Consider the following 11,307-nt stretch of genomic DNA (forward strand, 5'->3'; position numbering starts at 1 on the left):
TTAAAACAATACTGAACTACTGAGTAAAAGTACTTTGTTATTAGCATTGTCATGGTATTAGCATTTAGCATCGAGGTTAGCGATGTTTAACTTCATAGTGATCTTTAAATATATCTTCTCTCTGATTCTCCCACAAAAGTACTTTTCACAGTTCTTTATGGTACTTTTTATTTTATTTCGTGCATAAGATTTGACTTCCTGTTCAGTTCAGTTATTGAACAGAGAACAACGTCCATCCTGAGACCCGACATGCAGCGAACAACGAGGACAAACAGGACATCGTGTCAGAACCAGAGGATCAGAAAACTCACAGCTCGGATCAGCACAAATGACAAAAAGGAGCAAATATAACTTTTAGATTCCTGATCACGTTTTTATTGCCGATCATTGATGATCCAGATTTAAAGATCCAGATCACTTTGTTGATTGATTGTATCAGTTGTGATTGATTATGATGTGTGGTCTCAAGGGATCCAGAATAGTCAGTAAACCATTAAAAATACTAAATGTTATACTTTGTTATACTTTGTTATAGTAATTTGAAGTGTTTTTTCTACATAAAAACACAAAATTCAGATAATTAGGATTATTTTGTGTTTTTATTGTCTAAAAGAAATTAGTAGTGTTAATGATGTGTTATAATCTTAGAGCTAGTGTTAGGAAGTTAAACATCATAATTCATCTCTAATATCTATTTTATATTAATGTGAAAACATCTCCTTCAAACTACTGGATTTATTCTAGTTCATCACCAACACTACATTTTACAGATTACATGTGAACGCATCATGATAACGTTATAATTTACCTTCAACCAATACTCATTTATACTGAACAGAGCCTGAACGCATCGTAATGTAACTGAACTGAACCTCCTCTTGTTAGCCGTTAGTGGTGCTGCTAACGTTACTAGCTCTCCTAACGTTACTAGCTCTCCTCCTTTTAGCCGTTAGCCGTGCTGCTAACGTTACTAGCTCTCCTCCTTTTAGCCGTTAGCCGTGCTGCTAACGTTACTAGCTCTCCTCCTGTTGATTGAAACACTGATTGGTTGATAACAGTGTGTCATCATCAGAGATCGGAGACCAGAATAACGGCGGATAACGTTAAACAATGATCCACAATGATCCGTGACACCACTAGTCACAACCTTCAGTGTCTTTTACTTCATGGACACTCCGACTTCCTCTTCTGTCCGTCATCTGATCGAACTGTTTTCTTCAGTTATTACTAATCCTCACAGAGAGAAGTTCACACATGAATCCACAGTTCATCCACAGTTCATGTGGACCAGATTTGACTTTAAAGGAGTTTAAATGTGAACCTCCAGCAGCTCCTTCCTCCTCAGGATGGACGAGTAGGACGGATGTTCCACGTAGCTATAATTGATCACCCCTCCGTCGTCCTCGTAATCCACGTCGTCCTCCTCCAGGTCATCAGTGTCATCGTCGTCCTCGTCCAGACACCTGCTGTCCCCGTCCGACTCCTCGTCCTCCTCGTCCTCCTCGGGCTCGTTCTCGCAGCTCATCCTCATCTTCCTGCGGTGGTTGTTCCTCACCGACGCCTCCAGAGCTTTCTGTCTCCGGTAGAAGTGGGAGAACTTGTTGAAGATGATGGTGATGGGCAGCGCCACCACCAGGGTGCCGCCCAGAATGCAGCCGCTGGCCGCCAGTTTCCCGGCCACCGTGACGGGCACCACGTCCCCGTATCCGACCGTGGTCATGCTGACCGTCCCCCACCACCAGCAGGCCGGGATGGTGTCCAGACCCACGTCCTCAAACACAGAGCAGAACAGACGAGTTCACGTTAAAGAAGACCACAATACAACAACAACAACATAACAGACAACGTGAACCAGCAAGTTCTGTTAATGCTGAGTAATTTAGCAATTATTGATTCTTGTAAACAGAAACATTATCATTACTATTATTATTATTATTATTATTGTTATTGTTATTATTATTGTTATTATTATTATTGTTATTATTATCAGTTCTAGCAATTTGTTGACCATTTAATTAATTAATTAAAAAAATTAATTTTCTCCGAAAATGTCTAAATTCTGTCTACAAACAAACAGTAATATTTCCCATGTTTTAATCTCTACGTCTGTGTCACTGCAAAAAAAAAAAAAAAATACATATATATTTGAGGTATTGGTACTTTGCTTTACTTTACTTGAGTATTTCCTTTATCTGCTACTTTATACTTCTACAACTCACTGTTAAATAATGTTATTTTACTGCACGACATTTATCTGACAGCTTTAGTTACTTTACAGATTTAGATTATTAAAACAAAATATGATCATCTAATAAATGATGTGTAATTATAGATTAAACAACCAGCAGTATATAAAGTCATGAAAACAAGCTCCACTTTTACCAGCTATATTACTATTATTGCATTTATTTATTTAACCTTTGAGACATAAAATCTCTTTCTGTCCATAATTAAACAAAACAAGTCGTTCATAATAAAACACAAACGTTATAAGAGTTAAATAAAATCATAATAAACCGATATAAACGTCATAATAAAGATCAATAAACGTTCATAATAAACGTATAATAAACGTTCATAATAAACGTTCATAATAAACGTTCATAATAAACGTATATAAACGTTCATAATAAACGTTCATAATAAACGTTCATAATAAACGTTCATAACAAACGTTCATAATAAACGTTCATAACAAACGTTCATAATAAATAAACATTCATAAAAGATCATATAAACGTTCATATAAACGTTCATAATAAACGTTCATAATAAATGTTCATAATAAACGTTCATAATAAACGTTCATATAAACGTTCATATTAAAGATCATATAAACGTTCATAATAAACATTCATAACAAACGTTCATAATAAACGTTCATAATAAACATTCATATTAAAGATCATATAAACATTCATAATAAATGTTCATAATAAACGTTCATAATAAACGTTCATAATAAACGTTCATAACAAACGTTCATAATAAACGTTCATAATAAAGATCATATAAACGTTCATAACAAACGTTCATAATAAACGTTCATAATAAACGTTCATAACAAACGTTCATAATAAACGTTACCTCCTCGTACTCGGCCGTGTAAGCGATTCCGGAGAAGACGGAGACTCCGACGGCCAGATAGAGCAGCAGGATGCCGACCTCTCTGTAGCTGTGCTGCAGGAGCAACGCGGAGGGTTCAAACTGACCATTGACTGCTTCATGACTAACAGATCAGAACCTTATCAACGTGGTTATGTTGTGAAATCACATGATTTTAAAATCACTTGACATCCAGCAGCTATGAATGTGAATTTGTGTGAATTCACATAAAATAAAATGAGTGCCTAAACATCAGTTATTGATATATTTCAACTTCTTACATTAAACTAAGCAGAGAAGCAGGGCGAACATTAGTTCAACGTGTACTTTACTAGTACTTTACTAGTACTTTACTAGTACTTTACTATCTTGACTAGTACCGATAAAGTACTGTCTGTGGTTTTCACGTTAAAGCTTCGTCCGTCTCTTCAGATTGAATCTCGTGTTTTTAAACTCGCTGATCAGAAACCAGGAGAGCTCTCAGAGTTCCTCTTCTGATGCCGCTCACGAGTCAGCAGCATTTATTAAAGTGCTGCTTCGGTCTAAATGTAAATATAATGCATCCAAATCCAGTTATGAAGCCCTCCCCTCCCCCCCCCTCCTCTGACGGATGAGACTGTAACGTGACTCTCAGGTTCTCTGCTGTTCTGACTGATCCTCATGGATCCTACGGAGTAACAACATGTGACAACACGAGGCCGTCGGACTCAAATCTAATCAGGACTTCATGGGTTTTTTTAAGCATTTGGTCTCAAACTTCCTGCCGTTCGTCCCTGAAGCTCAGAACGACGTCCTTCAAAGCTAAAAGCACAGCACCAAAAAAAACATCTGCACTCCATCCATCTTTACGTGTCAGCAGAAAGGTCAGCAGAAAGGTCAGCAGAAAACAAAGCTCTTTATTTTCCTTAAATGGGTTTACTGTCACCGAGAGTCAGAATCATTCAAACAGAGTCCCGACTCACCCGGAGAGTCGCTCCCAGAGAACGGAGGCCTGTCGAGTGTCGGGCCAACTTCAAAACCCTGAAGATCCTCATCAACCTGAACACCTGAGAGACAGAGACACGAAACAGAGACAGAGACAGAGAGAGAGACAGAGACAGAGAGAGAGAGAGAGAGAGAGAGAGAGAGAGACAGAGAGAGAGACAGAGAGAGAGACAGAGACGAAGACAGAGACGAAGACAGAGAGAGAGACAGAGAGAGAGACAGAGACAGAGAAAGAGAGAGAGAGAGAGACGAAGACAGAGAGAGAGAGAGAGAGACAGAGAGAGAGACAGAGACAGAGAGAGAGAGAGACAGAGACAGAGAGAGAGAGAGACAGAGAGAGAGACAGAGACAGAGAGACAGAGACGAAGACAGAGACGAAGACAGAGAGAGAGACAGAGAGACAGAGAGAGAGAGAGAGACAGAGAGACAGAGACAGAGAGAGAGACAGAGAGAGACAGAGAGAGAGAGAGAGAGACAGAGAGAGAGAGAGAGACAGAGAGAGACAGAGAGACAGAGACACGAAACAGAGACAGAGAGACAGAGAGAGAGAGAGAGAGAGAGAGAGAGACATGAGACAGAGACAGAGAGAGAGACAGAGAGAGAGACAGAGACAGAGAGAGAGAGACAGAGAGAGAGACAGAGAGAGAGAGACAGAGACGAAGACAGAGACGAAGACAGAGACAGAGAGAGAGAGAGAGAGAGAGAGAGAGACAGAGAGAGACAGAGAGAGAGAGAGAGAGACAGAGACATGAAACAAAGACAGAGACAAAGACGAAGACAGAGACAGAAATGAAGACAGAGATGAAGACAGTCTGTGTTCTTCATGAAAGATTAAACTCCTGTAGAACTCTGGTTCATTGATAATAGCGACACATTGACTTGTATTTCTGATAAGTGGCGTTAAAACACAGCAGAGATGAGTTTTAACAGATATTTCAGATAAACGCAGTGTCAATCAGGTGATCAGGAGCTGAGAGGAGAAATCATCAATGCGTTGAGTTATCTAGATTATATATTGTGTGTTATTATTGTTGATATTTTATATTTTTAATGTTGAAATCGTATCATTTAAAATGTATCTGTGACATTAAACAACAGACCGACTTGAAATACATTTAACTGAAACTGGAGAACCTGTATGAGTCGTCCCAGTTCTCCCAGTTCAGACTCCGATCCCACAGTGATGTCAAAGAGCAGAGTGACGTAGACCGGAGCCACAGAAACCACGTCGATGATGTTCAGAGGTTGATGGAAGAACTTCCTCCTGTTCGGAGCGAGCAGCAGCCGCGACACCACCTCACACACACAAACAATACTCAGTACCAGCAAGACCAGTAAGACCAGTATGAGCAGTATGAGCAGTATCACCAGCACCACCAGTATCACTAGCATCACCAGTATCACTAGCATCACCAGTATCACTAGCATCACCAGTATCACTAGCATCACCAGCACCACCAGTATCACTAGCATCACCAGTATCACTAGCATCACCAGTACCACCAGTATCACCAGTATCACTAGCATCACCAGTATCACCAGTATCACCAGTCACCAGTATCACTAGCATCACCAGTATCACCAGTATCACTAGCATCACCAGTATCACTAGCATCACCAGTATCACCAGCATCACCAGTACCACCAGTATCACTATCACTAGCATCACCAGTATCACCAGTATCACTAGCATCACCAGTATCACCAGTATCACCAGTATCACCAGTATCACCAGTATCACCAGTACACTAGCATCACCAGTATCACCAGTAGCATCACCAGTATCACCAGTCACTAGCATCACCAGTATCACCAGCATCACCAGTATCACCAGTGAACCAGCAGGTGCAGAAGACCTCCAGAGCCTGCATGGTGGGATCCTCTAACACCTTCCCTTCATCATCAAGTGTCTGAGAGGACAGAGGACAAATGGAAGAGGACAGAGGAGAGAGAACATAGAAGAGAGGACAAAGGGAAGAGGACAGAGGACAAAGGACAAAGACAGAGGACAAAGGGAAGAGGACAGAGGACAAAGGACAGAGGACAAAGGACAGAGGACAAAGGACATAGGACAGAGGAGAGAGGACAATAATCCATCTTTCAAATGATGCTTTTTAGGTTTTTAGTTTTTTAACCTTGTTTTTTGGTTTTACAGCAGACGTTCTACTTTTATAACAATAGTTTTCTTTTAAGTAAGTCCTCCAGAATCTATAAACATGATGTCTGGCGTCTCCCCGGCTCTCCGTACCGACCTGGTACTCCGGGATGCTGTTGATGCAGGTAGTGGCGATGGAGGTGAGCACCACCACGATGGAGACCAGGCTGAAGATCTTGCTGGGGATGGAGTATCCCGGGTTCTCCAGCGTCAGCCACAGACACTTCCTGATGTTCCCGTAACGAACCTCCTGGAAATGCAGCATGTCCCTGTGTGGACGGAGGCCGGCGGTGAGCGGACCGTTAACCCTTCACCTGCAGATCTAAACGCGTCTTCTCACCTGTTCAGGTCCGAGATCTCGTCCACCGACGTGTCCACGCTGCTGACCTCGCTCTCGTCGTCCCAGCTGCGGTGGCGGCTGCTCTCCAGCTTGCGGTCGTGGTAACGGTAGCTGCAGCAACTGTCCAGGAAGAACTCGTTGATGCCCCAGTACTCGATCTCCTGACTGAGGGGGCAAACCGTCCAATCAGAAGTGAGGTAGGAGAATCCCAACAAGCTTCATTTAAATTCAATATGTGTGTATTCCCTCCTTTGAGACATCTGTAAAGGTAATCTATGATGTGGAGTCTGAATGTGAGGCAGGAGGACGTTTAACGTGAGACAGACCTGAAGGAGAAGACACACAGCTCCTCCATGATGTGGAGTTTACCCGTCTGGTAGAAGTGGAGGACGTACGGGAACAGACCCGGGTTCCTATCAAAATAAAACTCCTTCTGCTGCACGTCGTAGTCGTCACACACCTGCAGGGAGAGAGGAGGAGGAAACGTTTTGAAACTGGGGAGGAGAGCCAGAAGGAGGTGATGGTTTTATAGTTCAGTACCTCCACCCACCTGCAGAATGTCCTCCTCAGAGTCACAGGACAGCAGTTTTCCCAGTCGGGTGTCTGGGAACTTCTTCAGCGTGCTGGAGCAGAGGCTCCTCTTCAGCCCGCCGACGTTCACGTGGACCAGACCCTCGTCAGAGTCCTGCTGCACCCAGCTGGGCAGACGCTCCTTCACCATGGTTACCTGCTGAGGACACAGCGGAGACAAGCATGAGGACGGACCAACGACCTCATCCATGAGGACGGACCAACGACCTCATCCATGAGGACGGACCTCATCCATGAGGACGGACCAACGACCTCATCCATGAGGACGGACCAACGACCTCATCCATGAGGACGGACCAACGACCTCATCCATGAGGACGGACCAACGACCTCATCCATGAGGACGGACCAACGACCTCATCCATGAGGACGGACCAACGACCTCATCCATGAGGACGGACCAATGACCTCATCCTCTTTCTGCAGTATTTGACACTGAAAAGTGTTCGGATGTGACTTCGCTTTTTTCTTTATCACGAGCTTAGTCAGCAAAAAACATGAGGACTTTTTGGCCTGAGTTTTTATTTTTTTGAGCCTCTCTTATTCCATCTAATCTGCTAAATGCACCAAACGACCAGACACTAATTTTGACGTAGGAGACATTCTGATGTGGACTACGAGACACAGAGTGCATTGGCTGAGAGCCAGCAGGCTTTTACTGGAGCTCACATCTTACAGGCTGAATATGGTGGTGTGTTTCTGTGCAGCAGGCCGTCACGCAGATTTCAGATCAGGAACACCTGAACACTGGTTTACTTCCTATCAACATTAACATTAACGTGGCTGAAAGCAACTTGTCTCCATGTGATAAAGATAAAAAAACACATATAGATGCAGCCAAAACAGAAAGTAACTCCCACTCATGCTCCTCTACTGTACTCTGCTGCAAACACCCACACGGCGTTTCACAATAAAACACTATGAAATCACTCAACAGATGAATAAATCACAAAGTTCAAACTGTAAAACTGTGAAAAGTATCATGTAAAGTTTTTAGTGTTCCCACTGCTCCTGAAATATTGTATTTTACAGTAAAATGTTAATATTAGTGCCAGGAAACATACTTAAGTTGGCAAATGAGGATTTAATATTGCTTAGCAACAAGTGGAGCTTCAGAGAAACGAAGATATCTTTCTGTTCTTTTGTCTCTGATCAGAGTGAGACCTCGTAGTGGAAAGGTCCAAACAGCAGCAGGAAGTGCCCCGCTGCAGTAAAGTGTAGCTGTAATTTCATGTAATAATGTTAGAGAGAGGAGGAAGCACCGTTAACCTAATGTGGACTTAATGCTGTTTGAAGCAGAGCGGTCCGGCTGCACCTGAATCTGAGTCTCTGACTCTCTGGAGCTCTACAGCTCTCTTCCTGATGACTTTTAGAGCACAGATCTGTCTTCATTGGAGCTTTGCATCACTTTGCACTTTACACCTCTTTGTGGTTGTTAAATGTCTTTGTAGTCCTTTAGTGTGTCTTTGCAGTCGTTTAGTTGTTTAGTGTGTCTTTGTAGTCCTTTAGTGTGTCTTTGTAGTCCTTTAGTGTGTCTTTGTAGTCCTTAAGTATGTCTTTGTAGTCCTTTCGTGTGTCTTTGTAGTCATTAAGTCATTAGTCATGGTATGAACTCTGTTTCAGTGTCAGACATTATGAGAAGAAGCCTGAAGGACGATCATCTACATGAGTTCGTTGTGTGGTGAAGGTTGAGAAGGTTCAGAGTCTGATCTCTAACTGTACATGATGAGTCTCGTCACGGTGCTGAGGGGGAAAACCATGGAACCATGAAACAGTTCACTGGTGGAAGAAATGCAACATCAGAAGTTAAAAAAGCACCAATAAATGAGGAGAAGAAGAAGCTTGTGTAAACAATTCACATTAAAACATACTTGCTAAAAGGACACGACCTCAAAGGTTACTTACTAGTGTAGAAGTGTTTTGTATCTTTAACTTGTTCTGTCTGTAACAGTACCCTCTGTCCAGACAGAAACTATTTTACATTAATTAACAAACCTCTGTGAGTAGAACCTTCTGGTGAGATGTGAGGATCAGACCAGCCCTGTAGGAGGTCACTCCTTAATGTATCCATCACCTTTTCCTCCTGTAGAGCAGACCTGTATTGAGCCTTTGTAAATCCACTACTACAGACCTGTGAGTTTGGTTCTCAGACTAAACTAAACTCTTTGAACTGACATGAATACATATCTTGGGTGTTGATAGATCGAAGGTCCTGTGTCCTTCCTGAGAAGCTTAACCCACACCATCTGTTTCACTGTTGTTTCCTGTAACCCGGTATATAATCTGGACCAGAACCTCCTGTAGTCAGAGAGGGTTCTACAAGCATGCTGTGGAGTCCTGTCTCCACTGCACAGTGAACAAAGCTCTTCTGAACCAGACACTGAATTGGACCTTTAAGAAGCTTAAAGAGCTTTCAGCCACTTATACATTCTTCCTTAATTATAAGAAGCTAAGTTCACCTTTGAGCTTTACATTATTTATTTATTTAGGATGAAAACTCAAAATAACAATAAGTTATGTTTACATTTGAAATTACATTTTTGTCCTAAATCTCGTGTTTGATCATAGCAGCAGTTAGATGTTCTCCACGGTATATTGATCATATATGACCTGCATTAATGTGAAGTACTCAGTGTATAATACATTATATTATATATATTAAACATGATCATCACTGAGGAGGGTCTGTGCGTCTAGAAGGACACGAGGAAGCTGCTGAGCTCTCAGGGGAGCTGAAGGCTGCAGAACAGGAATAAAGTTGATCTATAATTCAGGACTCTGAATCACAGCGGAGGAGAAAAGCTCTCCATCAACAAACAGAGAAACAACGAGATGGAACATGAGAGGTGGAACATGAGAGATGGAACATGAGAGATGGAACATGAGAGATGGAACATGAGAGATAGAACATGAGTGATGGAACATGAGTGATAGAACATGAGAGATAGAACATGAGAGATAGAACATGAGAGATGGAACATGAGAGATGGAACATGAGTGATAGAACATGAGAGATGGAACATGAGAGATAGAACATGAGTGATGGAACATGAGTGATAGAACATGAGTGATGGAACATGAGTGATAGAACATGAGTGAACATGAGAATAGAACATGAGAAGATGAGTGATAGAACATGAGTGATAGAACATGAGTGATAGAACATGAGTGATAGAACATGAGTGATAGAACATGAGTGATAGAACATGAGTGATAGAACATGAGAAACATGAGTGATAGAACATGAGATAGAATAGAACATGAGTGATAGAACATGAGAACATGAGTGATGAGAACATGAGAGTGATGGAACATGATAGAACATGAGTGATGGAACATGAGAGATGGAACATGAGTGATAGAACATGAGAGATAGAACATGAGTGATGGAACATGAGTGATAGAACATGAGTGATAGAACATGAGAGATAGAACATGAGTGATAGAACATGAGTGATAGAACATGAGAGATAGAACATGAGAGATAGAACATGAGTGATGGAACATGAGTGATAGAACATGAGTGATAGAACATGAGTGATAGAACATGAGTGATGGAACATGAGAGATGGAACATGAGAGATGGAACATGAGTGATAGAACATGAGTGATAGAACATGAGTAGAACATGAGTGATAGAACATGAGTGATAGAACATGAGTGATATAGAACATGAGTGATAGAACATGAGTGATAGAACATGAGTGATGATGAGATACATGAGTGATAGAACATGAGTGATGGAACATGAGTGATGGAACATGAGTGATAGAACATGAGAGATAGAACATGAGTGATAGAACATGAGAATGAGAACATGAGTGATGGAACATGAGAGATAGAACATGAGAGATAGAACATGAGATGGAACATGAGTGATAGAACATGAGAACATGAGTGATGAATAGAACATGAGATAGATAGAACATGAGTGATGGAACATGAGTGATGGAACATGAGTGATAGAACATGAGTGATGGAACATGAGTGATAGAACATGAGTGATAGAACATGAGTGATGGAACATGAGTGATAGAACATGAGTGATAGAACATGAGTGATGGAACATGAGTGATGGAACATGAGTGATAGAACATGAGAGATAGAACATGAGTGATGGAACATGAGTGAT

The 11,307-nt window shown here is 41.7% G+C and overlaps 1 protein-coding gene across 1 annotated transcript; it reads right to left on the minus strand.

Moving 5' to 3' along the window:
- Nucleotides 1-1,309: 1,309 nt before the first annotated feature.
- si:dkey-43k4.5 (potassium voltage-gated channel subfamily S member 2) lies at nt 1,310-7,305 on the minus strand. The gene is made up of 9 exons (XM_054616073.1): nt 7,135-7,305; nt 6,911-7,044; nt 6,585-6,749; nt 6,342-6,513; nt 5,923-5,999; nt 5,224-5,392; nt 4,068-4,151; nt 3,088-3,180; nt 1,310-1,771 (listed from the first exon to the last, which is right to left on the minus strand). The coding sequence occupies exons 1-9, from the start codon at nt 7,303-7,305 to the stop codon at nt 1,310-1,312; spliced, it is 1,527 nt and encodes a 508-aa protein (XP_054472048.1).
- Nucleotides 7,306-11,307: the final 4,002 nt, after the last annotated feature.

Source organism: Anoplopoma fimbria, chromosome 17 (assembly GCF_027596085.1).
Source record: "Anoplopoma fimbria isolate UVic2021 breed Golden Eagle Sablefish chromosome 17, Afim_UVic_2022, whole genome shotgun sequence".
NCBI classification, from domain to species: Eukaryota; Metazoa; Chordata; class Actinopteri; order Perciformes; family Anoplopomatidae; genus Anoplopoma; species Anoplopoma fimbria.

Excerpts from the sequence above, each read along its gene's own strand:
- si:dkey-43k4.5 (XM_054616073.1), bottom strand. The coding sequence starts at position 7,305 with ATGGTGAAGGAGCGTCTGCCCAGCTGGGTGCAGCAGGACTCTGACGAG. Across the intron at positions 6,000-6,341 it reads ACAGCATCCCGGAGTACCAG|ACACTTGATGATGAAGGGAA; the intron begins GTCGGTACGGAG and ends CTGTCCTCTCAG. Across the intron at positions 1,772-3,087 it reads ACACGGCCGAGTACGAGGAG|GACGTGGGTCTGGACACCAT; the intron begins GTAACGTTTATT and ends TCTGTGTTTGAG.